At 45.1% G+C, this 27,029-nt stretch overlaps 10 protein-coding genes across 10 annotated transcripts; 4 read left to right on the top strand and 6 right to left on the bottom strand.

The window, feature by feature from the left end:
- Positions 1-231: 231 nt before the first annotated feature.
- Positions 232-2,555, bottom strand: VTP01DRAFT_5946 (uncharacterized protein; the record flags this gene model as incomplete). The annotated part of the gene is made up of 12 exons (XM_069384792.1): positions 232-939; positions 1,020-1,106; positions 1,187-1,264; positions 1,322-1,511; positions 1,574-1,630; positions 1,704-1,783; positions 1,847-1,903; positions 1,960-2,027; positions 2,094-2,175; positions 2,233-2,352; positions 2,431-2,495; positions 2,552-2,555. The coding sequence occupies 12 exons, from the start codon at positions 2,553-2,555 to the stop codon at positions 232-234; spliced, it is 1,596 nt and encodes a 531-aa protein (XP_069234814.1).
- Positions 2,556-2,599: 44 nt separating this feature from the next.
- VTP01DRAFT_5947 (uncharacterized protein) lies at positions 2,600-3,530 on the bottom strand (the record flags this gene model as incomplete). The annotated part of the gene is made up of 5 exons (XM_069384793.1): positions 2,600-2,653; positions 2,726-2,769; positions 2,840-2,862; positions 2,946-3,009; positions 3,122-3,530. 5 exons carry the CDS (start codon positions 3,528-3,530, stop codon positions 2,600-2,602), a joined length of 594 nt encoding a protein of 197 aa, XP_069234815.1.
- A 1,140-nt stretch (positions 3,531-4,670) lies between these two features.
- Positions 4,671-7,418, bottom strand: VTP01DRAFT_5948 (uncharacterized protein; the record flags this gene model as incomplete). The annotated part of the gene is made up of 10 exons (XM_069384794.1): positions 4,671-4,781; positions 4,840-5,044; positions 5,127-5,191; positions 5,254-5,480; positions 5,534-5,986; positions 6,048-6,200; positions 6,288-6,521; positions 6,594-6,701; positions 6,764-6,894; positions 6,952-7,418. 10 exons carry the CDS (start codon positions 7,416-7,418, stop codon positions 4,671-4,673), a joined length of 2,154 nt encoding a protein of 717 aa, XP_069234816.1.
- A 973-nt stretch (positions 7,419-8,391) lies between these two features.
- On the top strand, positions 8,392-9,697 carry VTP01DRAFT_5949 (uncharacterized protein; the record flags this gene model as incomplete). The annotated part of the gene is made up of 5 exons (XM_069384795.1): positions 8,392-8,428; positions 8,496-8,624; positions 8,674-9,125; positions 9,198-9,349; positions 9,409-9,697. 5 exons carry the CDS (start codon positions 8,392-8,394, stop codon positions 9,695-9,697), a joined length of 1,059 nt encoding a protein of 352 aa, XP_069234817.1.
- A 209-nt stretch (positions 9,698-9,906) lies between these two features.
- Positions 9,907-10,727, bottom strand: VTP01DRAFT_5950 (40S ribosomal protein uS7; the record flags this gene model as incomplete). The annotated part of the gene is made up of 4 exons (XM_069384797.1): positions 9,907-9,917; positions 9,991-10,123; positions 10,188-10,463; positions 10,536-10,727. 4 exons carry the CDS (start codon positions 10,725-10,727, stop codon positions 9,907-9,909), a joined length of 612 nt encoding a protein of 203 aa, XP_069234818.1.
- A 4,255-nt stretch (positions 10,728-14,982) lies between these two features.
- VTP01DRAFT_5951 (uncharacterized protein) lies at positions 14,983-15,971 on the bottom strand (the record flags this gene model as incomplete). The annotated part of the gene is made up of 4 exons (XM_069384798.1): positions 14,983-15,404; positions 15,465-15,534; positions 15,610-15,767; positions 15,836-15,971. 4 exons carry the CDS (start codon positions 15,969-15,971, stop codon positions 14,983-14,985), a joined length of 786 nt encoding a protein of 261 aa, XP_069234819.1.
- A 1,702-nt stretch (positions 15,972-17,673) lies between these two features.
- Positions 17,674-18,838, top strand: VTP01DRAFT_5952 (uncharacterized protein; the record flags this gene model as incomplete). Its single annotated transcript, XM_069384799.1, has 4 exons — positions 17,674-18,089; positions 18,166-18,218; positions 18,280-18,319; positions 18,388-18,838. 4 exons carry the CDS (start codon positions 17,674-17,676, stop codon positions 18,836-18,838), a joined length of 960 nt encoding a protein of 319 aa, XP_069234820.1.
- Positions 18,839-19,261: 423 nt separating this feature from the next.
- VTP01DRAFT_5953 (uncharacterized protein) lies at positions 19,262-22,475 on the bottom strand (the record flags this gene model as incomplete). The annotated part of the gene is made up of 11 exons (XM_069384800.1): positions 19,262-20,147; positions 20,210-20,428; positions 20,487-20,649; positions 20,709-21,013; positions 21,082-21,152; positions 21,217-21,301; positions 21,365-22,047; positions 22,120-22,185; positions 22,246-22,288; positions 22,348-22,358; positions 22,425-22,475. The coding sequence occupies 11 exons, from the start codon at positions 22,473-22,475 to the stop codon at positions 19,262-19,264; spliced, it is 2,583 nt and encodes an 860-aa protein (XP_069234821.1).
- Positions 22,476-23,593: 1,118 nt separating this feature from the next.
- Positions 23,594-24,587, top strand: VTP01DRAFT_5954 (uncharacterized protein; the record flags this gene model as incomplete). Its single annotated transcript, XM_069384801.1, has 5 exons — positions 23,594-23,717; positions 23,800-23,889; positions 23,947-24,096; positions 24,165-24,444; positions 24,512-24,587. The coding sequence occupies 5 exons, from the start codon at positions 23,594-23,596 to the stop codon at positions 24,585-24,587; spliced, it is 720 nt and encodes a 239-aa protein (XP_069234822.1).
- Positions 24,588-25,451: 864 nt separating this feature from the next.
- On the top strand, positions 25,452-26,898 carry VTP01DRAFT_5955 (uncharacterized protein; the record flags this gene model as incomplete). The annotated part of the gene is made up of 3 exons (XM_069384802.1): positions 25,452-25,794; positions 25,860-26,012; positions 26,069-26,898. The coding sequence occupies 3 exons, from the start codon at positions 25,452-25,454 to the stop codon at positions 26,896-26,898; spliced, it is 1,326 nt and encodes a 441-aa protein (XP_069234823.1).
- Between the last annotated feature and the right edge of the window lie 131 nt (positions 26,899-27,029).

The raw sequence follows: 27,029 nt of genomic DNA on the forward strand, positions 1-27,029 counted from the left end.
GAGAGAGAAGCAGGAAGAAGGGACGTCGAAAGGAGTAGAAAAAGCACAGGCATTTTTTGGGATGATAAAATTTTGGTTTTAAATCTTGTGAAACACAGCGGGGCGGAAAGCGCCCGATTGGGAACGCCCAATCATTTCCATGACAACTCTTCACATTCGGGTATCTGGTTGAAAATGGCCAAAAAGTGTGGTATGCGTTCAGTTTGTGGTATAGTATATATACAGGTTCGCTCAGCTAAGCTGCAATTGAGCTGCATACACGGCAGACATCAGGACTACCATCCACAGTCCACCGTACACTTGTGTATTACACTTGTATCGCTGGGTTTCTTTTCCACGACCTTGTGAGTCATGTTCCACGACTGTCACATCCTCCTCCTTCAATGGGATCGATGATGGCGCATCACCATTGAGACTGCATGAATCCTTAATAGTACAAATATCCTCTTCCGCTGCCATTGCCTCCTTCAGTTCGTTCTCAAGACTGGCCATGCGACTCATCAAATGTTCCACTTGCTGCTTGTATTCCCGATTGTGCTCCACATACTCATCTCGCTCGCGGCTGATTTCTTGCAGCATAGCTTCAAGTGCTTGCTGCTGGTCCACAGAGGACAGTAATTGACGTTGGAGGTCACTGATCTTGCTGTTTGCAAGTTCCAGACTGTCTTGTAGTATTCGGTTTTCTGCATGCGATGCTTGAATTCCTGTTTCCAATGCATCGCATTTCTGACCAAATGCCAATGCATTCTCCTCTGCTGCGGCAAGCTTTAACTTTAGATGCGTGATCTCCTGATTGGCGGCTAAGAGATTCCGCTCTAAACGAACCATCTCTTCGCGGTGCTCTGTAATTCCTTTTTCGCATTGTTCAATGACCAGTCGCATAGTCCCCGGATTGGCACTTCCGTTGCTTGTAATACTTGTAGAGAGCGTGTCGGACATCTATGCAGCAAAATATCACAATGTTAGAAAAGCGCCGTGATTTCCGCTGCAGCGAATTGTTTAAGGGGCCCCGGGCTTACTGTATCTAGATCAACATGGTGCGTTTTTGAACTCGTGAGGATAAGTCCTAAAAGGTGACTCAGCCGTTTGCAAGTTTCTTCCTCTTGCTAGATAACAATGTATCACAAGTGAGTCACGATCAGTTACCACATATCAGAAATTTATAGGGATGCTCCACTAGACTTGCCTCTGTTTTCTCTTTCATTACATTCTGCAACTCTTCAATTTGCTCTAAACATTTCTGCAGCTCAGAGTGCTCTGATACCTAAAAATACACATTAGCGCGATATACAACGGCTTGCCTGGCAAGTGTTTACGGTACCTTGGTTAACTTTGCAGTAGTCTTGATCAGCTTGGCATTCCGTGCAAACCGCATCGTATTCAGAGACTCGTCTTTTGAATTCTTTGTCGGATTGATAGTACATATAACCCATATACGCGCATTTCCGGACAAGGATGTTTGCAGTATTCGTGTCAAGGTTGAGTCACGGTATGGCACAAAAGGCTTCTCTCTGCATTGTTGCATCCGGTTAAGCGGGTAGCGATCTTTGATTTCACGCCTGGATAATCTTACCCACGAGAATTTGCCGATTTGCTCAGCATCGAGATGACCATCCCCAACGTCAACAGACTGGATCAACAACAATAAGCATTGATATATATATATATATATATGTATGAATCTGCTCCATCCACGCAGTTACCTCCTGTTGATGCATGCACCTTCTTTCCGCCGATCAAGGTTAGACGCTGCTTTCTCGGATCCTGCCAAGTCAATCAAATTCTACAACACGGCATATCAGCTTTTGCATGGAACCTTTTGCACTGAAAGTTTCAAAGTCCTGACCAGTTGTGATATTTTCACTTCACCGGGGTGAGAATATTTCCGTCGGCTTTCAATTGTCTGCGGGGGATAGCAAAGATAAGTATATGGCTAGGTACAATCTCCCATTCTCCTACCATTTGGAACAAGGTGTGTGATCTGCTACTGCGAGCATTGTAGTCGGTCGCGCTTACATGTCGACTGGCTAAGTGTAAGCTCTTTAAATTGAATACTGTGTCCCCTTATTTGTACAAAGGTTTTCGCAACATACCTTCTCCTTTTTTGATTATGTCAAGCACCTGATCTGGAGATTTCACAATGATTTCATTCAAATTTCGTACATGGACGCCACGCTAGAAGACTGTAAGCTTTCGCATCACAGTAACATATTGATGCCGCGACGCACGAACCTCTGGGTCTTCAACAATCGAAGGCGGGGCTCCGTCATCTACCGTTGCAAGAAGGTCACGGATCTTCTCCTTGTAGATCTCCAGATACGAGACACGTAACATGAATTCTTCTCCAGCGTGCTATTCATTTTTGTCGAATACGGGTTTGCCAGATTAGTTCGGCTGGAATGCGCATGTATAACCGTTCCTTGAATTTACCTCTTCGATGTATGCGAATACATCGTTAATTGCACGAGGAATAACTCCTGGCTCTTCCGGTGTACCTAAAAGGAAATTTGAGTAACGTTCAACTGCAAGGTCCACTTTTGTGATACCGTACCCATCTAAACATATGGAAAAGATAACAAGACATAGACACAGAAAACTGTTAGAATGCAAGCATAAAAAACGTGCGCGGATGAGTAGATATGGTTACCATGGTCTAAAAATCGAACGATTAGCTCAGAGGTTAGAAAGCTGGCGTATAGTGGTAATAGTAGTAATTTAAACTTACGTAGGTTTTGCCGCTTGCAGTCTGTCCGTATGCAAAGACAGTTCCTGAAACACGAACCGTACGTTAGTGCTTCTACATACACACGCATGCAAATTCTTCGTCGTATATGCTTACCGTTGTATCCTGCCATCGTTGATCTCGAAGGTGAAATCCGGTCAGTAACAGATCCAAGGGTGGGGGGAAACAATGACAGCAGCAGGTTGTGACGTTTGTGTGTTACCTGACCAACGCATCTATTCCATTGTCGTACACATCCCGGTTGCTTTCGCCGTCAACCACAGTGTCTATTAATTTATTTTTTTTTCAGTCCTTGTGTCAAATCTTTTTATGTGCCCACACAACAAGCTCTCCCCCTTTTTTAATCTTCTCTCGAGTTTGCTTTGTTGTTCAACGTACCGACATTGAATACTTTGTCAGGAGATGTATTTTCTTTCGGCTGGATAGTTTTCTCGCTCACATTCCAGTATGTTGCTTGGCCAGCCTCCAGTTCCTCGGTCGAAAGTGGACGCATGCGGACCATCACCTGCACGTTTTCGTTGATAGACATTGAGGGACTTTTGCGCATGATCATACTCTTGTAGAAACTGGAGGTTGAGCTGGTTGGCGAGGGGAAGGGAGGTGATGGCGGTGAAAAGGTGGTGGTGGAAGTTGAAACGGTAGAAGAAGTTGGCGAAGTCGATAGTTGGGGAGTTTCTGGCGGCGAAGCTGGTCGAGGTCTGAGATCAGCAATGGGGAGGTATCTGGGAATGCTGCTGGAAGCAGACGAGCGCAGCTTTAGGGCTGTCGGTCGCGACGAGGAGGACATGGTGGTTTATTGTTCCAGGCAGGACAAAGAAACCGGAAAAAAGAAAGGAAGAAATGAAAAGGAAAGGACGGGAATCAGTAGCACCAGCACCAGCACCAGCAGCCTCCTCCCTCGCAGGAATAGGCAAACATCCAGTAACCTAGAAACTCAGATTACCAGATTGGGACGGTGCGCACAACAACGCTCTTTGTCGGTTTCAGTGTCGGTCTGGTTCCGCAGTTGGGATCGGCATGTGGTCCTTAAAGAAAATAGCTCTCTTTTGCATTTTAAGACATTTTAATGTTTAAAATGGATCCCAAAGACTCAAGCATGCCATCTTGCTTTCTAGCTGTCCATATTTCCTTGCTATTTGTACGAGACATGCTCAGATGCTTTGTTGCATTCCAAACCATAATATGAAGTTGACGATAGCAGATGATAAGCTTGAAAATATGTTAATGTTATGTAACAAAATCAGGCACGTAGGTATATTTCGCAGCGCTCAAACACTCTAAAATATACTTGTCTACCTTCCTTCAAGCATTTTTATATCGCTAAATCTGCTCATATATTTCTCATTTCCAATTCATGCGCTCCATGTACAGCCAATGATCACCTGAAATTTTACTGCTTTAGTTTTCCAACGGTCTCCTGGAAAGAACGCCGAGGCAGCTATGATCCCTATACAAGTATGTATCTTCCATGATGAACAGCAATGCTACGTGGGGATGTACAAGCCTCCTTGAAAGAAGGAAAGAGCAGATTGAGCAAATGAACAAGCAATGTAGACTGCGGACCTCCATCTATTTCAGGAAATGTTCAATGGGTATAGACTCCTTGTTCACGTTGCTTAAGGTTACTGGATCCAGCCTGCTAAATCTTACATGCAAACACTTTTTTGCAAATTTATGGAATAATCGTTCCTGCCATACCGAGATGCATCGCAGAAACGCTTAAACCGATGAACGCATTCGCATTTACAGACGTACAGTACGGAGCCATGTTCCTTTCATGATGATCAACGAAAAGTAATCACAAGCTAGTCTCCATTACATGTAAATATTATTAAAGCTTTCAGATATAAGATAATACAGCCGTAGAAAAATAGTGTACATTGGTTACTATGCATAGATTGATGGAAACTATAGATCTCTCGTTGGTCTAATCCGTCGCTGGTGGCAAATGTATGTTGCTTGCATAACGTTCTATGTCTGACATGATGCGCTGAGTCACATTGTAACCTTTGTTCGATACAATTTGAAGTATATCCAGCTGGAAATGATAACTGTAAGCAATCAGCTTACAGTTTTAATTTCTCTGTAGTACTCACCGTCATCTCCCAGTTGCCGAGAATATCTACATGGTCGCCAGCCTTCGGTCCACCTCTAACATCTAGTTTGCTTTCGCTTTCCTCGTGCCGATACTCCTTTAACACTACAGGGATATGTGCTGGATTGTACAGATCTGCATGCTTCGTCCACCCACCCGATGGAGTGCACATGTATCCTAGAGATAGCAGAGGCACTGTTCCATCTCTGTTATATTCCGTCACAAAAATAATAAAAAGAGATCAGGAAAACATTTTGAGCTCATAGTTTTGCAATTTGCGTCTCTTACCCGTCCGAAAATCGAACGCCGGTTTCCACTCCATTCTCTGGATCATGAATGTTGGAGTTGATAAACTGGCAATGTAATTACTGTCAGCGTACGATCTCAAATACAGTGTGCTTAAAGTAATACTTGCCAGGTTTGGCGGCCGCAGGATTTCTTCGGCAGTGCTAGACAAGGATGTAGCCATATCCACGGCTACCTCGTCTAAATCCGGGATCTTTGCATCGCTTTTCTCTGATTCACTGCAGTTCTCGTGACCGCAATGCTCGGATGAAGACTCTTCTGCTGCTTGGGCATAGTAGTAGCTACGCTCAGTTGGCAAGTTGGTACCATACAAACAATATATTTTCATGCTAGGAGCTAATGCAACGGGTTAGCATAGGGCTTTTTTAACGAGCTAGAATTATCGTTACCGTTTGGTAATTGGGATTCCAGTGCATTACTCCACTTTGTCGGGTCATTTGCGTTCTTTTTCAATTGCTTTCTTGAGGTTGTAATACCGTAAGAGTAATTGAGTCGCAATTGATCGTGATACTCCTTTGTTGTGCTTTTGTGCAGCAATTCCATTGCGGTTGATACAGTGTGGTTTCGAATAATGTCGGATAATGAGAGGGGTTCTTCATCGTCGCTTTGTGTTTGCCAATCTGTAAACGATATCATATTTCCAAATGAATGATAGTCTGGTTTATCCATCGGATCATCTGGAGCAAAGTCATTGTTGCCCCAGATGACCTCTCCACCCATTGGCAGCATGGACGATCCACCGGCCCAAGTCCTCATCAGCGAGGCACGCTCCCTTCTTGAAAAGAATTTCTCCAAAAGATACGCACCAAAGCTACCTAGAGCCATAGTGTCTCTTGTTTCTCCTGCAATTAAATGGTTAGGAAGATAGCTTTGCATACATGAGGTATTATCCTTCGTGCTCACCGGATAGCATTGCCGTTAGTGCTTTTGGAACACCCATCATGGGACCAGCAATGTTGACGAACGACTCAATGTGCTCCTCGGTCCACCGTGGCCCACCATTCCCGCCAATTGGACTTTCTACCCATTTCAGGAAATACGGAAACACGATCGATCCTGTTGTGCAAGTTGAAGCATATCAGGATCTTGGTCAGCTGAGGGTACGTGGTTTTTTCTGCTGTTACGTGATAAGATCGTTATTACCCATGGAGTGTGCAACCACAACTGTCTTTTTGCCTTCCGTGGCTTTCGATGTTTCAATGGTCTTTTTCAACTTTGTGAAATATTTATCGCGCACTTCGAGGTTGGAGAAGGAAAGTCGCCAATCGTAACTTGCTAGATGCATGTTGTTGCTATCATAGCCGATGGCTGCCAGATTTTCAATGATCTTTGCCCAAACCCAATATCCTGTCACAAAATAGTCTGCTGCATCCAAACCTAAGGGAAATAGATGGTCGGAACCATGCCAAGAAAAGCTTTACGCCGCTTTGTTTTAGTGTGTGTGCTAACCTTGAGCAGCTCGGATGCGGATCTCGGGAGGGTCTAAACCTGTGACAGGGTCTAGTCGAAGATGTTGGGTCCAGCTCTCCTTATCCAGTAAAACCGATCGAAACATGGCTTGATATATCACGCACTTTGTAAGAATTTGATACCGGGATGGCAGACTATGACACACATACTTGTAGTACCCCACATTCGTTTCCGGAAATACTTTTGACTCTTTTCTGCGGTCCCCCAGCTTTCAAGACCGGATGAAACGATACCGGGGATCAACACAACCGGGAAATGCGGTTTGAGATCCATTTCGTCCCTGAGATGAGAGTTAACATTGGTTTGATTCGCGTCATTTAGCTATCATGTGTATTACTTGACTGCTGCAGCAGGCATGAAGGGTACGTCGCTCGAAGGTGCCGGTTTGAAGTAATTGGTGACGTTTCCCAAGAGATCGTCCATCACATCCGTGGCCGGAAACATACCGGCAATGTCGATATCTGCCAGCTGGAGCGCGAGATACGTCTGCAGCTCATTCAAATGGTTCTGGGCAACAGGTGTCCGAGAGATACCGCCAAGGGCAGCGAGTATACCGACAGATACACCAACAATAAAGTGGAAGCGTTTTCGTTTCCAGAATGGACGATCCTCCAATTTGTACAGCTGGCTGTCTGCCAAGATATCTTCTGGCTGCTCGCCGCCGTCGCCGCCGCCGCCGCCGCTCAACGACGCCAAGGCTGAATCAGAACTGCTGTGGTGCCTTGACATGGGGACGGAATCAGCAGAAGAGACGCTGCCAGTGCCAGGCCCGTCCGGTTCTGTCTTGTTTCTTCGTCTCCTCATTGCGTCGGTCTAAAGAAAGCAAGAGAACAAAAGGTTCTCGTCACCGTTATGCGGGTGATGAAAAAAATAGAGGCGCTCAAGAAGTCTACTGTTACACAACATTCTGCCGACATGATCTCTCAGATCTCATTGTCATCACTTTGACACCACTTTAGTTCCGTTGACTCTCGCCTCGAGTTGGATTTCATCCACTCTACAAAGAATGTTAGGAGAACCTTCTGCAACGCCGAATTAGATAACGACTTTTGCGAAACCTAAGGAGAACAGTACCAGAAAGGATTGGGAGCAGCGTGTATTAATATTCTTCAAGCTGCTCCACCATAGTCATGATCAAGACATACGAAGGCATACATTCTCAAACCGAAAGAACGATAAAATCATGAATGATGTAAGGGAAGGAATGCAAGGATTGACGTGTGTTATTTATTAGCCCGTCCTCGTGATCCCTGTCTGCAATCGACAATCACGATACTCACGACACTCACAATTGGATCATGGGCCCCAGGCGTCCCCAACAAAACGAATGTTTCTACAATAGATCTTATTTCACTGCAATGGATTTAAAAGTGTGCAAATACCTTTCACGGTTTTCCAGTTCATGAAACCTCATTCGCGGCATGCGCTAGTGGTGTTGGACAAAAATTCTCTGACCCAGACAATAATAGCTGTCACAGTGTATAGCCTTTCAGAAAACGGTACAAAGAAGACTTCTCATCCATAAGAAAGAAAGGATCTTCCCAGTGCTGTTACTTTTGCAGAAGACATTGACAATGGCAGGCCAAAAGAAGGTATTTATGGCCTCATGAATTGTTGGGATGACTTGAAGACATCGGGCTACAGTCCTGATTAAGACATGCCGTCAAAAGCGCGCGGCGGTGGGAAAATTGACATTCCGCCGAATTTGATTTGTTGAATTGCCGCGGCTGAATGACCCATCACCTCCACACTCCTTTTTCCTTTTTTTACGCCAGACATGCCAAGTGTTCCTCCCAATGATAATCATAAGCAATGTGAGTACCCGGCAGACTGCTATTAAACTGTAATACGCGCTAGAGCCTAACGCACTGCGGTGGAAAGACACTGTGGGTGTTTGCTGCTTGGACAAGAAAGCACAGTCCAAACCCATGCGGCACATTCTCAATCGCTTGGTGACATATGGAAACTTCAATTACGTCATTTTCGGCGACAAGACGATTTTGGAAGAAGGTGAGCGGACAACATGGTTTTAAGCAGTATTTGACAAATGACAATGTAGACGTGACAAGGTGGCCTGAATGCGATTTTTTGATTTGCTTCTTTTCCGGAGGATTTCCGCTCGACAAGGCGATCGATTATGTCAAGCTCAGAAAGCCATTCTTGGTCAACAGCGTTGTTATGCAATCATTGCTGTGGGATCGACGTGTCGTCTTGGCTATTTTGGATGCAATTGGTGTGCCCACACCACGCCGCATTGTCGTATCTCGGGACGGAGGACCCCGTGTGGATCCGGCTGCCGCTGAAGAGTTTGAACAGCATACAGGAATGCGCATGAAGGATGTTCTGGACAAATATTCTCGAAACACTGAAGGATTCCGGATACTGGAAGATGGCATACAACTCGGTGATGAGTATATTCCCAAACCGTTCATCGAAAAGCCGGTAGACGGCGAAGACCATAATATCAATATTTACTATCGACAAGGTGGAGGACGACGGTTGTTTCGAAAGGTTTGCAGTTTCATTGCTTTCCCTAGGACCTGTGCTCTTTCCAAGCTAAACTGCGCGAGGATCTACATATAGACCGGTGATAAATCCAGCGAGCTCGATCCTACACTGACGACACCAGCGGCGGAAGGCTCGTGGGTGTATGAGCAGATGATGGAGACGGAAAATCGGGAGGATATCAAATTGTACGCTGTTGGTCCCACGTTTGTGCACGCTGAAGCCAGAAAGTGAGTTTTGAGTTGATAAGAACCTGCATCGAACAAGTACTTTAATACTGGCATTCCAGATCTCCGACGGTAGATGGCAAAGTAAAGCGGAACGAAGATGGAAAAGAGGTACGCTATTGTACCAGCCTGTCTGCAGAGGAAGTGGAGATTGCTCGCAAAGTGTCGCATGCTTTCGGGCAAACTGTGTGTGGACTGGATATCCTCCGTGTACAAGGCCGGTCCTATGTCATTGACGTAAATGGCTGGAGCTTTGTCAAGGGCAACGAGTATTATTTCGACCAATGCGCACGGTTGCTGAGTGAAGCGTTTTTCAATGCAAAGTCCCAAAATGGAAACAAAAGTCCATGATTCCCCCCTCCCCATCGCATCCTCTGCTATATGCTTGCATCAAATAAGTTTTCTTTTATATTTTCCTAGACATCGTATACACTCAACAACGACACCCAACGGCGCAGGTCGCAAATGACACATGCAGTTCGATTTTCTTTCACACAAATATACGTTTTTTATTGGAATTTGTACAGCAAATCCAAAATCCGCAGCAGAATGTATTGCATTTATCGGTTGGCTGTTCAAGAGGGAAAAGGTGGAATGAGTAACAGCGTGTGAGGAGACGCATTTGCAAAATATGATATACATACACTTGGCGACACGCTCAAGCTCGTCCTTCTTCTTGATGGCGTAAGAGTTGGAGGAGCCCTTGGCGGCGTTGATAAGTTCGTCAGCAAGGCATTCAGAGATGGTCTTGACGTTGCGGAAAGCAGCCTCGCGGGTCTATATTGATAGTTTACATTAATACCGTTCTGTTCTTCATTTGTTTTCTCTGATCATGACTTACGCCAGTGGTCAAAAGGGCAATGGCCTGGTTGACACGGCGGAGGGGCGAGACATCGACGGCCTGACGACGGACAGTACCAGCAGAACCGATACGAGTGGAGTCTTCACGGGGACCGGTGTTGATGATAGCATCAACGAGAACCTGGATGGGGTTCTGGTCGGTCAACAAGTGAATGATCTCGAAAGCATGCTGGACAATGCGGGCAGCCATCAACTTCTTGCCGTTGTTGCGACCGTGCATCATGAGCGAATTGGTCAAACGTTCGACAATGGGGCACTAAAGATAACAATTCGCAGGGTAAGTTTTCTCCTATTTCGACATTCTCGCGTGCTCGCCATTGTTGCGCACCTGAGCCTTGCGGAAACGCTTGACAGCGAAGCGACCGGCGGTGTGGGGCAAGTAGGTGTGTTGACGGATCTGAATGTAGTCCTGGAGCGAAATGTCCTTGACCTCAACATCTTCGTAGGACCACTTGTTGAAAAGCTTGCGAGAGCCGTCGGCGCTGGCAAGAACGTCAGCGGGTAAGTTCAAAGCAACCATGTTGTGGCCTAAATCGATTTCGAAATTGCGAATGAAATAACAAAAGTAAAATGGTGGAAAGTCGCAAAAATCGCAAAAATCGCAAGTGATGGATGGTTATAAAGACAAGATAGGATGTTAGTATAGTTCGATGGATGGATGGTACAACGGATGGTTGTTGCTGCTGCTGCTACTTACCGTTCTAAAAGGGAAGATCTTTGGGTAACTGCAGCACTTGCCTACTTAGTGGGCCACGATTAGTCGGCCGTTAAATTTTGCACATTGCATTTACAGCATGATTCGACATCCAGGCGGCAAATTTACAAGATCTATGCCAGATTGATCGGATTAAACTTATATCAGGATGAGGTTTGAAAAGTGCATTTGACTTCCGGTGGCTGTCACGGCAATGTCGCGGCGGTGGTTCGCTGCCGTTGCTGGTGCACTTTCAGGTTGTCATGCTTGCATGGATGGCTAAAAAGCTGTCTGCAAGCGTCGTCTGGTTAATTATTTTCATAAACCAATTGCTGCACTCTTGATATACTGGCTAACAGAGCAAAGCAAACAACATCGCAGCTCCGTAGTTCTTGTGCATGACGGAATCTTGTGGCTGGTAAACGACATAGAAAGTCTGCTTTCACGATATTGAAGTGCGTTCTGGATACACATTCACGGAATTAAATGAAGTTTTATCCAGTGTAGTTGACCCAACACGACGTGTCAAGACAGTTAACCATATGTTGCTGGCGAAAATTAGACCATATGCAATACATATGATATTGGGGAGCAAAGAATAAATCCTCTTTTCAGAAGTGACAGATTTATTCCATGATTGATATTGGGTCCAGAACGATAAGATTGCCACACTCAACAACCAACTTGGACCTGGTACGGACCGAGGGAATCTGATTGTCTAATTAAAACATAGCATTGCCAAGCAAGGATATCCTCTCTGTTTCCTTGGTCGAATGTGCTTTGCTTCAAGCATCGCGGTCAAGTTGATAGGTCATCGTCGAAATCGTTTTGATCGTGAGATTCCTTAAATTGACAATGGTCTCTGAACTTTTTCCAACGAGGCACTAGATGCCTACTTGATGAGCAAAGCGTAATAAATTCTAGTCAAACAAGACGCACCTTCAATTTCAATAGAAAATTGATCAAACCTCGGATTCCTTTTCGCTTCTTGTTATAGACTTCCGTTTTCACCAATCGTTCAGGTAATGATCTTCCCGTTTGCGGCAGGTCTCATAACCCATACTCGGAGATGATCATCTAAAATGCTTAGTAAAATGCGTGTTGAAAACTTAAACTGATTTCTATATCTCGAGCGCTTTTATGAACAAAAAAAAAAAAAAAAAAAAAAAAAAAAAAAAAAAAAAAAAAAAAAAAAAACTAAGAAGTTTCTCCAGTAGCGAAATATTCCCTTGTGGATATTCCTTCAAAGTTCTTTTTATCATTGCCGCAGATCCAAATGCACACTTCAGGTGATCGTATGCGTGCTTTAGTTTATCGTTGATACAGCGAGCGCCAGAAGTTCCTAGCAAGAGGAATTCCAGATTTGATGGCTTCAAATAAAGTATTCCATCTGCTTTGTACCGGTCCTTGAACAAGCCTTTTGCTTCGCTACGCTCGCGGCTTGGTTTTGTAAAAGCGGAAAGCAATCTTGAATTCGAGAATGTGTAAGTTTAGGAAGCCTGTAGCCCAACTCCCTTGGCCTTCATGAACCTCCGTTCTCCGGCGGTTTTGCATCCGCTTCGCTGCCGCAAAGAATGCGCCGGTTAATTCGGACCGGCGCTCGATGGAATATACTCTTGATTTGGTGTTGGTCCTCCTGCATCGCGGCGTAGATAAGCCCGGTATTTTCGGCTTAGTCCAAAAAGTATTATTCACCGCTTTATCTCCTGAACGTGCTGGAGCGCTCTTTCATTCGGTCAAATTATGAGTAACTTTCTTTAGACGTCAATCTCGAGAATAGTACTCGGGCGCGTAGACAGCCGCGAAGGTGACCATGTTCTCTGAGTGAGATCGAGATCCTTGCATCGATGTATCCAAACGACGACGTGGATTTGCAGGGCATAACCTGCTGATCGATATACGTTTGAAAACTGGATAGCAGGAATATGGCGTCGCATGGCCAGCGCACCATACAAGATATGTATGATGTCAGCAGACCATTTGGAAGAGCAGAGCTGGCGACGAGGAACCGGACAAGTGCAAGAGGCAGGGCACCGTCTTGAAGCAACAACTTGCTCTGGATGGTTTGTACGTATATATTCTACGATATGTCACAGAGCCCGGGAGAAGTCCTGAATGAGTAAAGGAGTTCCATGCATCTGGATAAGACTGATCCGAGTGGCTGCAAAGATCATGGTATTCTGTAAGGGCAACTTGCGCTTGCAATACTGGATCAAGACAGGCAATGCATTGCTCGTGTATCAAGAACGGATGAAAGGATGGAGACCTTGTTCATAGAAGAACTAGGCGGAAGCAGAGATGTTCATAGACAGCAGAGCACGTGATCAGATCAAATAATATTTTGGAAACGTTGCCGTGTATGCGAAAACACCAATGAGTATGGGAAGATAGATGGTCGATCCATATCGTTGAATTCAATGTAGTATCTAAAACAGTTGTCAGTTGCGAGAAGACAGCCATGATTCCGGAAATAAGATTCTTACCATAAACGTGGTATTGACTTCATTGCCCACTGCGGCGATGCTCTTATCATGAAAGAGAGATAATCTTTAGATAAAGCCTAGATTTTCCTCATTTTTTTTCGAACGCCCGGAAAGCTTATTGCGCGATGTATCATCGTTTTCTGTTACTTCGGAGAACAGAGAGCACTATGCGAGGATATGTATGACTTTATTGCTTCAATAGTGTTATATGATGACTGAGTCACAGAAATTGATATCATGGCGTGGCTATGATGGCAATAAAACAATGAATGAAAATAGACCATCTACACATGGTTCTTTATTATTCAATAGTTATGAAAAATCGCAATTCTCGGGCAAGCCAGGTAATGACCATATGTAAGCATCATAAATTGAAGTATGCATGATACATGGGATCAACAAGCTATATTGTGTTACAGGAGAAAGCGACAGGTGACAATTTCAGTGACATTTGGTTGGATGAGTTGCTAATTTCTCCGTGAGAAAAGGTCAGAGCGCGTGGCATATTCCCACATTCTCGGTGGTCTACTTGCATCATCTGATAAGTCCTTTATTATTTCAGCGTATAGAAGCGCGCCGCTGTTGCTTCCCTCCTATGGCAAACTTTATATTGGCTGGTTAGTAAGTCGTTTATCTATCATACATACGAAATACAACATCTTTTGGGGCGCGCGTAACAATTACCACATGTATTCAGGCCCGTTCCTGAAACATGTCAGACGGCATGCGTAGAATTTCTGTAATGTGAACTTTCTAGCGATGCGTTTGCTGACAAAGCGATCACAAGACGACGCGCCGTTATATGGTCTGCATCATCCATTGACCAGATTAGATCTCCCATTCAGTTGCACGCGACTACGATGAATATGCTTGCTTTCTGAAGAAAATCTCAAGCACGAAGGGTTAATACAACGAACATTGGAATCAGTTAGTGAGACGTTCGCTTTGAGATAAGAATCAGTATGTAGCAGATAGATGTTCAAGCTACAATCCTGGCGAATATGAGGCAGAAAAGTGGCATCTCATATTTCGAGTCTCTTTTCACGAAAGTACGTAAGAATATGCCACTTAATCAAAGCAAACGTTAAGTACTCAACGTCTGGAATTATCAATCACTGTCCATGGTATAGAGTAAGGATCCGAGGGAACGGCCTTATTTTTTGTATTGTTCAGTGTTACCTGTGGGAAGCTGCGGGATAATGCAAGACATCCCTGCAGTGGATTTTGAGCGCGACGCAGTAAAACGACCTGACCACGGGAACGTCCAGAGTTGGGGAAGGTGGTAAATATTTGTTGCGCGCTTGTGCTAGAGGATCTGTTCTCTGCTACCGAAGCACGCTCGCGCAGATTGAACAACAAACATTACATAGACAGTAAAGCAAACATCCATATCACAACAAAGTTTGACAGACCCCAAGAACCCAATCACAAAGCAGGCTCGGCCTCATGATGCAATCCATGTATAAAGTTCAACATGCTAAAAGAACACGGTAATGCTACAGAGAGAAAAAAGGGAAAGAAAGAAGTTTTTTTACATTTTCATATACTTTGAGGTATAAGAGCTACAGCTAAAAAAAAGGCGAATAAAAGATACAATTTTAACCGAGCAAGGGAGCGTTCTCGGCATCGGTGGAGCGACCGACCAACTTGAAGATGTAGGGACGAGCAGGGTAGATGAAGGTGATGATAGCACCAGCCAAGGCAGACCAGTGGATCCAGGCATCCTGCTGGTGGGTGAAGACAGCCAAGAGGCCAAGGGCAATGACGAGGGCACCAGTAACATCACCCTTCTTCTTCTTGTATTCGACGTAGCCGATAGCAGTAGCGACCAAGAAGATGATAGCGGCAATGACAAAGATACGACTCCAGACCCCGGGACCATCCTCATCAACGGAGGTGAAGACTTGGAACAAGTTGACGACGGCAGAGAAGACAATCCATCCGTGCCACAAGGAGAAGGGAGCATGGATGAAGAGCTTATCGTACCAGGAGTTGGTGGGATAGTTCTTCTCCAAGTTGTCTAAACAGAATATGAATAAAGTCGTTCATGTGCACCCGCAAACTCATGATCTGGACTTACAGAACACAAAGGAAACAGAGGATGCGGTCAAAAGGACAAAGATGAAACCAATAAGGTAGTGGCCATGTTTCTATAAATCATTGCGCGAGCGAATGGTTAGACAACCATTTCACACGCTCTATCGCTCACACAGTCTGAGACTTACCAAGAGACCGAGCCATGCAGCGTTGAGAAGGACAGAGATGACAAAGTGCCAGCCGACACCATGGATGGCGGGTTCGTGAGCGGCTTCAAACCATTGGTAGATGACAAAGCCGCCCAACAGGATGTGGATAAGAGTCCAGAGGTAAGAGATCCAAAAAGCTAGGTACAGTAACTGTTAGTTTCGAGAATGCGTGCAGCTATTTTTTCTTTTTTTCATTCCAACTTACAGGGTGTAATGTAGGTCTGACCTTCCTGGATGACAGTGTCATCCGAGGGAGCAACGACGCTGTAGACGGTCGTTGACAAGAAGAGAAGGTAGACGATCACGTTAACCACCTTTTGGAAGATGTGGAGACGAGACATGGTGAGCAAAAAGAATCGTGCGAGAAAGAAAAGGCGAAAAGATGCGGTTAACTGCGAGCTTTTATAGCTGTGCTTTCTGCCGATAGAGAACGACGCACAAAGAGAAAAAAATTGAAACTTAACGGCACATTGTGCAACCCGAGCACTACCGTGACGTGAATGTACAAGCTAATGGTGAAGCAATTGTTGTATGTTGCGCTAAGTAGAGCGCAGTAAAAGAGCAAAGTAGTAGCCTCGGTTTCATGTGTCGTCTCCAGTTTTCAAGAGCATTCCAGCCACAGGTACGACGCGTCTCTTTCAGGTTTCGGAAGATATTAGTTCGCGTAGAAGTCTGTGTGCAGTATCGACTATTTTTTAAAGCGTCTCGGATGATGCAGCTCTTGGATACACAACTTTGCGCCCACAGTTGCAAAAAAGGGAAGCTCCGTCGGATTTGAACGATGTGGAAAAAAAATTGGCGGGCCACTAGGGAGGACTAACCAGTAGAATTTGGCCTGGTGATCATTCTCTGTGAGTATTGCAGCACCCTTTTTTGGTCCCCTTTTTTAACAACCACCTCTACAGCAGCAGCAACAAGCAGCAAGGCTTTGCAAGACGCGTCAAACAGAAAGTGAGGGGCAAAAAGCATCAGATTAAAGGACGAGTCTCCAGCATGTCGTGACACTGCGACTTGCCAACGCCGACCAGCCAGGGGTCCGTCCCATGAAACAACTCTCTTGCTGGGGCGCCGGAAAGAGCATCCCGTTCATCTTACTACGACGATGCTGCTGACAAAGTGCAAAAGGTGTTCCATTTTCTTGCTACTACGCTTTCAAGAAAAGCAAACAAGCAAGCAAGCTTGCGCAGCAAACTACATATGCTGCAATGCAAAAAAAAGTTTATTTGCAAAAAAAGGACTTTTTGTTGTGATAACACAACAGGTGGAAAAATTCTCGACGTGATGGATGTATGTAGTACCAATCGCAATGCCCTTAAAAAACCTGATCACCGCACACTCCTCCTCCGGAGAACTCTGGTCCGCGGTGCAACCTTGTATCCTGTTTCTATCCTAGTTAGTGTGCACCTCCGTTCGGCTTGTCAACGGACTGTAGCTTTCCTCACAACCTCAAAACACAATAGCGTGTGCATAGACCTACAATTAATCTACAAGTAACACACATGTATACCTTATTGCCTCTGGTACAACCCATGAACAGTCGTCTGACCTGTCCGACTTTGAGCTTATTGCCTTTATTGGAGTCAAGACCGCGTTCATTGTTCCCGAATGGCCCTTTGCGGTAGTAGTTATTTACATCTTCCTTACATCTGGTCTTGGCTTTACGCGGTGCTGTATTATAATGGAGGACGCGACTTTCTGTTGTTTATATAATTAATGTTTTCTCCTGAGCATAATTTTACATAGTAGAGATCGGCTTTATCGTTATCGATATCAATACAGATAATCATAAGGATTACCGGCTATGAAGGAGAAGATAAGGGTTTACATGTCTAAAATGCAAAATATCGTTCATACTACAAGCTTGCCCGGTGTGTTGATATACCGGGACGTACACAGTCGTGCATGAAAGTGGGTCTTTTTGTAAGGGAAAAAATTCCAGGTCCGGCATTTTTCCGGTGGTCCACCATCTTTCTTTTTTTTTTTTTTTTTTTTTTTTTTTTTCATTTACACCTCTCTCGTTCTTCTCGTGTTGTAGTCTGCGACATGTTCACAATCCAAAGAGATCCTTCATCGTCAAGAAATGATCTGTTCGCGCCAGCCAGATTATCAGAATCGACGCTAGCCAATTTGGCACCACCGAAACGCGATTTATTTACAACTGTGGATGCCAGCAATCCGTCCTTGATTCCCAGCAGCACCGATACCAGATTCAATCCATCCGATCAAACCTTTCTTAAACCTGCGGGAAGCATTCCTCAATCCTCGCTGCAACAACAACAACAACAACAACAACCACCTACATTCCAGCTGGGATCTACGCAGCTTTCTACATTCAAGACTCCTGTCGTACCAGACGTTAAAGTTCCAAGCTTCTTCGTCTCCAGCGAGGAACCTTCCGAGCACCAGAAACTGGATCAGCTTCGCCACAAGCGTGACAGTGCAGCAAACATCTTCTTTGAGTAAGCGTACTTGTACAATGCTAGTTTGACGTGGATGGAAACTAAAAGAAGAAACTCTTTTTTTTTACACAACTAGACAACGAGGTGCAACTGATAAGGGAGCTGCTGCTGCTGCTTCTTCCAGCAAAGGTAAATTATAACGGATTGGGGAAATAAACATTTTTTTCTCTGATCGATTGCTGCATTGTAGATGAGAACGTTACGCCAAAAAAATCAGGCACGCAAAAACAGTAAGGCAGAAGACATTGAATTACAAACATTGGAAGGTAGAGAGATATTGACGAATGTTCTTTTGTAGGGAGCAGAAGCCGGAGGAAGACGAAAATACAAAGATCCTTGTTTTTGGATTCGCACCTAACACAAGAAACACTGTTGTTGACCATTTCAAGAAATATGGCTTGATCGCCGAATACACGCAATTGAGCGACTCTAAACTGATGATTCGATACAAGAGCGTAGAGTCTGCAAGGAAGGCTCTGGCTAGCAACGGTCTTTTGATCGGCAACTATGCCATCGGTGTAGTAAGCGAAGCGCCCGCGACGGAATCAGCAGCATCCTCCTGTCGGTCGAATACGATACAATTTGAAAGATCCACGGATATATTCAAAGACAAGAAGGGATTAGGCAGCGGAAAGGCAGGACTCAGCGTTGCCGGTCTCCCGAACGTCAGCCCACCGGGTGATATTAGATTAATACAAGAACCTGGAATTATCTCAAAAGTCAAAGATATTTTATTTGGTGGATGGTAAATAAACAGAGACTATCAATCGTCACCAAATTCGAGATTTGGGAAGAAACAAGCAGAGAGATGCTAAGATGCTAGGCGGGGAAAAAGTAAGCTCATAAAGAGCCACTTTGTTTTCTTCTCAAAAATGTCAACTTGCTCGATAGTATGAGGAGGATCGCGGGGTATATGGTATCCTTGTCCAAAGTGAGGGACTTTATTTTAGAAGGATAACAGACAGGAAAAAAAAAAAAAAGAATCATAAATGTCGAATGTAAGACGCCAAAAAAAAAGAAGAAATAAAGAAAGAAATAAAGAAAGAAAGAGCAGCGAAGTAAAGATGCAAACTGGTATACAAGAAGAAGAAGAAAGAAGACAAACAAGCGATCGGGAATTGGGAGGTAGCTGGGAGGAACGTTTAAGACAATGAGGTGGGTGGTTGGGTATTTTATATTTCTTCCTCGTCCACTAAGCGTCGGATACGGTCTCGCAAAGCATCGATTGCACCCATTTTCATCTCCAACACTTCATCCAACCTATCCAAGTAGTCGATGAAATCAGCTGCACGTTTCTGTCCTGCTTGTTCTTCCTGCATCTCCTTGAGACTTTGAAGGCTAAGCGAGAAGTTGGCAAGTAGCTTCGTCTCCTTCTTTGAACATTCCGCCACTTCACGGATCTCTGCACGGTGGAACTTTACAAATTCTTCAATCGTCTGTGGATCAAAAATAAAGTCATCCGAGAGGTCCAGCGAAGCAGGCGGTGGTGGCGATGGCTTTCGTGGGGAGGGTATGTTGTATTCTTGAGCAGACGCCGTCGAATGGCTGCGTAGCATCGGGCTACCGGTCACCGTGTTGTGGCGTGATGTTGGACCACTTCCGTGGCGACCTCGAATAAATTCGTTGGTATCATATAGGTTGTCTGGCAACGAGCCCATGACCATGCCTTCAGTGCGGTTTCCTCGAGGGATGCCAGAAGAAGCGTGCTGGTTGTGGGGTCGAGATTTCGCTAAACTACTACCGCCCGTAGAACCATAGGCGTTGCGTCGAGGTGTGTGGATGCTCTGAGGTTCAGAGTAGTATCGATGGTTGTTTTCATGTGGAAAGTCTTCATCTAGGATATGCACGTTGCCGTCGCTGGGAAGATACTCTTCATCAACGAATAAATCATCATCGTCAGCTTCATCGTACAATTCGGGATCATCCGATTCGTCAAAGTCTCCTTCCAAGCCATCATCAGGATCATCGTTGCCATACTCTGAATCGTTGTTGCGTGCACTTGGACTTTCGTCGCTGTTAAGCACCCTTCGGTCACGTTCGCCTTTCAATTCCTTGACACTAGTATACAGACAGATGTGAATAACTTGATAATTACAAAAAGGATCGGTTTCGTTCCATACCGATCTGCATATCGCAGAGTATTCAAGGTATGCTCACTGTTGCTCTGGTTGGGGGAAATCGTTGCAATCATACAGGTACGCGAATTACCGACAAACGAGTCTTTCAAGACCTGTGTAAGCTTGCTTTGTCGGAAAGGTGTATGGCGCTTGTCCTGGTCGAGGGCACGGATACATTCTTTTAATGCCAATAAACTCTTGTTGATCTCGGCACCTTCCATTCTACAAAGAATGATAAAATGGTCAGTGGTTATGATAAATGATAGCAAATATCTCTTACCTAGTCTTCATATCAGCATCGCCGCGGTCTGCGCCGCGCTCGCTACCGGCCAAGTCAATAAAGCTTAGCTTGCCGACGATTTTCTTTCGACTCTTGCGAGGACGCAGTAAGATCTGGAGAATAGCATGCGAACGTGACGAGTCTGAATTGGCACCAGTACTTCCTGTAACACCACCATTGTGAGATTCTTCGTGAAAAAGGATAAAGCAGGGTGACAACTACCAGTGCTCCGTGCTGCGCTGCCGTACTCGAAAACGTGCATCAAATCATTCACATCATTGATTACATATTCTTTGAGACCCACAATGACCACATTCTGCTTTCCATCCTCGCGGGCAAACAGCTTTTTGCGTTGGTTCAACAGATCATACAACTGGCCTTGATAAATCTCATAAAAACCGATCCATGCAGTTAAATGTTGGTATTCAGGCTGCTTAAGCATATTGAAGATGTCACGTGCAGCCATGACATAAAGACCATGCTCGGGATCCAACATTGTGTATGTCTTTCCAGAACCAGTCTGACCACTGTACAGATAGATGATTTGATTAATCAGTTTTACGATTCATACATTGGAATACAGTTTACAACTTACTATGCGAAACATGTCGCTTTTCCGCCACCAAAAATGTATTTGACAAGTGGCTGGGCTGTCCGTTGGTAAATCTATCTGCGTGCATCAGCAAAGACAAAACTGCATAGGAATAACTCAAATGACCTATCAACATACCTGATCATTCCGAGCATCCGAGTCAAACACATCATCATAGGTGAAGGTATGCTGCTCAATGTACTTTGTTAGATCCACCTTCATCCTAAGCACGTATCCGAGTTAAGCAGATTGTTTTTTTTTTTTCGCTTTGCATTTATACACATACTTTGGCTCGTTGACATTGATGCTACGCAGGCCGCAGGTGGGCGAGATGTCCTTTTCACCCTTTTCAATTTCCTTCTTGTTCAATGGACGTTTTCTGACACAGACACGGATTTTCTGATTAAGGTCGCTGGCGACAGGCGCAAGCGGGCTACCTGGAGTGGATGCAGCCGCGGGGGATGGGGATCCCAGAGAAGGAGACAAGGCAAAGTTATTCGATCGCTGTTGAGACTGATTGCTTGAGCGCTTTGGGATGCCGTAAGGATCGAGGAGAGGTCCGGATCCACGACGTATCTCGCATTTCTCATCCTCATCCGATGTTTCTTCATCTTGAAAATCTGGCCGCGGTGCTGGGTCAGGCAGTGTGCGGGACCTAGATCGGCTATGGAGAGATGTTGACAAGGTCGATTGTGGAGGCATGATAGATGGATTCTGCCGGCGGGATGAGATGGGAAGGTTGGAGCTCGGCTCCGTCGATTTCTCAGCAGGGCGTCTGCGATGTATTTGAGGCGTTTTGAGACCGGTAGGATAGGTCGAGTTGGCGTTTAAAGAGGAAGCATTGGAAGGGCTGGGGATTGCAGTTGGGTTAAATGCAGGTAACGAAGGCGACACGGAAGCGTTGGACATTGGTGACGAAACGAGACCATTTTCCAAAGTAGGAAGCTCTTGACGTAACTTTTGCACTAACTATACAGCACAAGCGTGCCATTGCTGGCTGTCAGTTTTCAACTATCTCTGGGTATCACTGAGTCAGCTTGCCTGAAATAGCTTCCTTCTATCCGGAATTGACGTTATGCCCAAACTGCTGTAGTCTTGCATCGATAACTAGACGAAATCAACCTTCGGAACGTGCTGGGGATTTTCCGAAAAGTTCTGCAGCTTTACCTGAGCTAGCGACTCTAGTTGCGTTATTCCATGGTTCGAAAAGCTATACCAAAGACGGGATGAGTCGAACAAATATTTAAAAGCGGGCAGAAGATAATCCACCTCGTATAGTACTAGAGTTTGACAGGAAACCAATCCTTAGTAACCATTGCAAGAACGTTTAGCTTATCTATTCTTACCTGCTCCAAGTCAGCGTCTCGCAAGGTATCCAAAAGCAATGTGGTCGCCATTGAGGGCCAGGTTATTCTCTCTCTCAAACCTGTCAAAGCAGCCGACAGGGGAAAAGGAAGAACAGTTATTCGGTCAGAGCCTTTAGATAACTGTTGCTGTTTAGACAAAAAGATTTACCAGAATGTAACTTTACAGCGTGATGAGAGGAAACAGGACACGGTATGACGGGTGGCAGCAAAGCAAAAGAAGGACGGAGTTTCAGCGCCCCGCATATCGCTTGTTGCTTGTCTCTTGCCAGGGACGGTATGGCAAGCACGCGTTACTCGTCTCTGAGCTGTCGGCAAATTCGGATGCAATCCATGTATCAAGGATTACGCTCTGTTGTACCATTGTATCCTGAATAATTGAGTTCACTGTTTAAGACACGCACGAGCTTGATTTCACAAGCGACTTGTCGGAGAGAGCTTCAGTAAACAAGACCCGCGCACAGTGCCCTGAGACTAAATGCAACACCTGGCGGGAATTCTGTGTTTGCCACCGAAAGACTATGGTTTAAGCATTCCTGGCAAACATCAGCCATGTATAATTGATACTTGAAATTTCACAGTACTGTTGCGCAGCTAGCTGTGTTTAAGGACTAAATGTAAAAGTGCCCAGTAGTTTCTAGATGATTTACCATGCAAGGACGAGTTGCTTTTCCAACAACCTCATCTATCACAGCGTACCGTGTGTCTAAATAAGTAAGCATTTTCTGTTGGGCTAATTATTCCATTTGCTATGTATGCACTTGTTGCACCACTTTGCAGCTAGTAATGGTAAAATGTCTTGTACAGGCTAAAGTGCATAAAATCCTTGTACGATCACCTTCACAGTCCTCTTGAGGATCTCACACGTAATTATCTCCTTTCTCTTGGAAATGCAATACTGTTTTAACCGATACATGCCTGTTGAATATGATACATAAATCGTAATACAACAGCTTGCAACCGAAATCCATTTCGAGTGCTATCCAAGCATACACAAAGACTGCAGCATATGATCCTCTCAATTATTCCAATTAAAACTTGTGATATCTACATAGGAATCAGAATCTGAAACCAACAAAGTGTTGTTCCTGAACCTGTCAAAAATTGATTTGATTTCTAATCCGCCTCGCCGGAACCAGCGTTCCTGAGACATGAGCAGCAGCAGTGGTACAAAGCTTCGTATTCTGTGCCTTCATGGCATGGTTCAGAATGGTGCCGTGTTTCGTAAAAAGACAGCTGTTCTACGCAAGAAGCTCGAAAAGATAGCCGATATGGGTGAGAGAACCGAGTGATCTTAGCAAATGTTTCCAAACTAGATTTATACTAATCATGGAAATGGGGACGTTGTATCGCAAAGTCTATGTTACCGGTCCTCACGTCATTGACGATCCAAAGTATACCTCAGAGGCGCACCGGGCCGCTGCCGCAGATCCTGAAGCTCCAGAAGGTATGCTATTCCTTCTTCGTTTGTTTCTGCCATATCTTAAACGTTTTTATTGGCTAGAACTTAAGCCGTATGGTTGGTGGTTCCCTGTATCCAGCAATCCAAACACAGCAGAGGGCTACTATGCAGGGTTTAAAGAATCCATCGAACATGTCAAGAAAATCTTGATCGAACAGGGACCATTTGACGGCGTGTTTGGGTTCTCTCAAGGTTGTTATGACTCTGCGCTAAATATAGTCGCCGCTGTCAATTTCACTGATGCATGAACATTTTATTAGGTGCATGTTTGGCCGCTGTCATGGCAAGTTTGTTGGAAAACCGGGATTTGATGCCCTCTTTGGTACCTGCAGAGTTCAAACATCCAGCGTTCCGGTTTGCGGTGATCTCGGCTGGATTCAAGCCTGACTCGCAGGATGCCACGCGAGCATTGTTCCAGGAAAAAATAAAGACCCCTAGTTTCCACATGGTTGGCGAGGCGGATACCCTCATCGTACCTGAACGCATGCTTGCATTGGCAGAGGCGTTTCAAGATCCAGTCCTATTCAAGCATCCTGGCGGGTAAGTTGCTTGACTAGGAAAAGCTATTTTTGCAGAATTTAATGCTAAAGTGACGTTGCTCTAATAGACATTTGGTGCCCACCAACGCTGCAAGCAGAAATGAACTGCTCGCTTTTGTATCGAAATTTACTGTAGATAATTAATTTAATTATCATATAGATCAATTGGATGTTTCATCGATAGATAATTTTGAATAGAGTTGTAGAAAATGCGAACATGGGCCTTGTTGCGAATCATTGACCCATATCCGATTTAAACAGGCAACGAATTGAGTTCGTCTAACAGCAGACACCTATCCCCAATGTAAATAATTCTATTTTCTCGTGGGCATTGCAATACGACCAGATAGTTTGCGATAAGCCTACATCTAAGATACACGAAAGTTGTTCTGCTAAAACACGGCTACAAGTTCCAAAAGAAGCAGTAGTGCAAAATTTGGGAAGGAGCTGTATCACGTAATTCTCTAGCATTCGCAGGCCTGAAAGACGGCTTTTTAGCTTACACGAACCAGCCTATCCCTCTTGATCCTTCTCCCTGGAAATAAGGGCAAACGAACAGAACGAAAGAAAAGAAAAAAAAGAAGAGAGAAGACGATCGGGTAATCTTTTTGCGCTTTTGCCCGTGTTGAAAATTTTTTGTCGAAAAAATGGGAAGGCTTTTCTGATTCTTTAAAGGTCGCTTACTGCTCCGATTCCCTTTCATTCCTTTTCTTTCCCACTTTCTTGTCAAGGATTCATCGCGGGACACCCGTGGTTACTCAATTTACGATCACTTTTCTTTGTGAAACAGTATCGCCTGTCTCTTGTCGCTCGTTGCCGAGGAAGCTGTTTGATTTTTCTTTCCACTCAGCACCTTTAAACCTTTTAACACTTGCTCCTCTTACATTTTCGGTACGGTTTGTCAGCAGCAACTCAGAGGAAGATACGCAGAAAGAACAACAGCAGAACTGATCTTCTTGTCACCGATATAATAGAATCTATCCACTTAGTGTGTAATCTACTACAACGATGCAATTTATGCCAACAACTTATCTCGGCTATACGTCGGGTGAACTGCCCACGTCTTCCGCTTCTGCTACGCCTACCAATAATACCATTGCAAACCCCGGTGCTCTTCCGTATAGCCATGATCATCATCATCATCACTCGCAACAACAGCAGCAGCAGCAACAGCAACATCAACAGGCAGCCGCACACGGTGTCCCGCAGCAATTGCCTTATCCAACGCCTGTTGGTATGCCGCCTTTGCACTATGCTCCACAGCAAGCGCCAGCAGCAGCAGCAGTAACGCAATCTGCTGGAGGTGGGCCTATGGTGAAGCCTAAGCGACGCCAAGTAAAGAACGCTTGTGGTAATTACACAGTCGCATGTCTTTCCTAGTTTGTAAACCTGTAACGCTAAAATGTCACTTTAAAGTTAATTGTCAGAAAGCTTGCAAGAAATGTGATGATGCGCGTCCCTGCCCGCGCTGCATCAAGTATGGCATCACCGCCACGTGTGTCAACTCCGTCCGCAAAGAGCGCAAAAAGGGAGTCAAGCGCGGTCCTTACAAGCGCCGCAACGACCAAGGTAAATAAGACACCGAGTGCATTGCCGTGAACTAGATACACTGAACATTGTTATAGATCTGGCAAACGAAGCCAACGCTGCAGCCGCGTCATCGTACGACGGTTCGACACCTGCAGTGGCCAACAATAGCAACGGTAGTAATACACTGCTGAGTCATGGCAACCCGTATTTCCGCTACGGGGAAGGATACCCTCACGGTGCCATTGTCTCTCCGTACACTGTTCCGAGTGTTATGCAGCAAATGTACCCAGCTGCGTATCCGACAACCACTCAAGCCAAGCCGGAAACTCCAAAACCAGTGAGCACCAAACCATCTGCGGACTCCGACGAAGAAGGTTCCAAGCTGACCATTCTCTCCCAGCTTTGCAGCGCTGTCCTCGATCACTCCGACCAGCCAAAAGAGGAAGCTCGCGATGATTCCAAGACAACAACTACTACTACTACTTCTGCTGCAACTACTGCTTCTGATGCGACACCATCCTCCGTTGCAGCAGCTACCACTGCTGCTGCTGCTGTTCCTCATCCTCACCCTTCTAACCCTGCTGCTACTCCTGATTATCAGCACCATCCTTCGATGCGCAATATGTATGCTCACTTGCATCATCCAATGTACCCGCAAATGTGGGCCTTGCCTCCAGTCCAGCAGGGCTCTGCAGATCAGCAGCGTTTATACTATCCACATCCTCACGCATTGCCTCATGCAACGCAGCAGCAACAAGCTCAGCAGCGATCACAAGAACAACAACAACAATCTCAGCAGCAGCAACAACAGCAGTCTCCTCAACAACAACGCCCGACTCCACAGCAACAACAAGAAACCCTTGCAGCCATCCATCAACAGCATTATGGTAACACTCAATGGAACGCATCTCCTCCACAGTGGTAATATGTAGCCCAATACACACACATTTATAATAAGGAAAATCTACACGAAACGTACAAACATGCAGCATATATATACACATTATACACACACAACATAGCTGTATTCACTCAGCAGAAACATTCCATGACACA

This window comes from Rhizomucor pusillus (genome assembly GCF_041956525.1).
Source record: "Rhizomucor pusillus strain CBS 183.67 unplaced genomic scaffold VTP01scaffold_27, whole genome shotgun sequence".
In the NCBI taxonomy this organism is placed as follows: domain Eukaryota; kingdom Fungi; phylum Mucoromycota; class Mucoromycetes; order Mucorales; family Lichtheimiaceae; genus Rhizomucor; species Rhizomucor pusillus.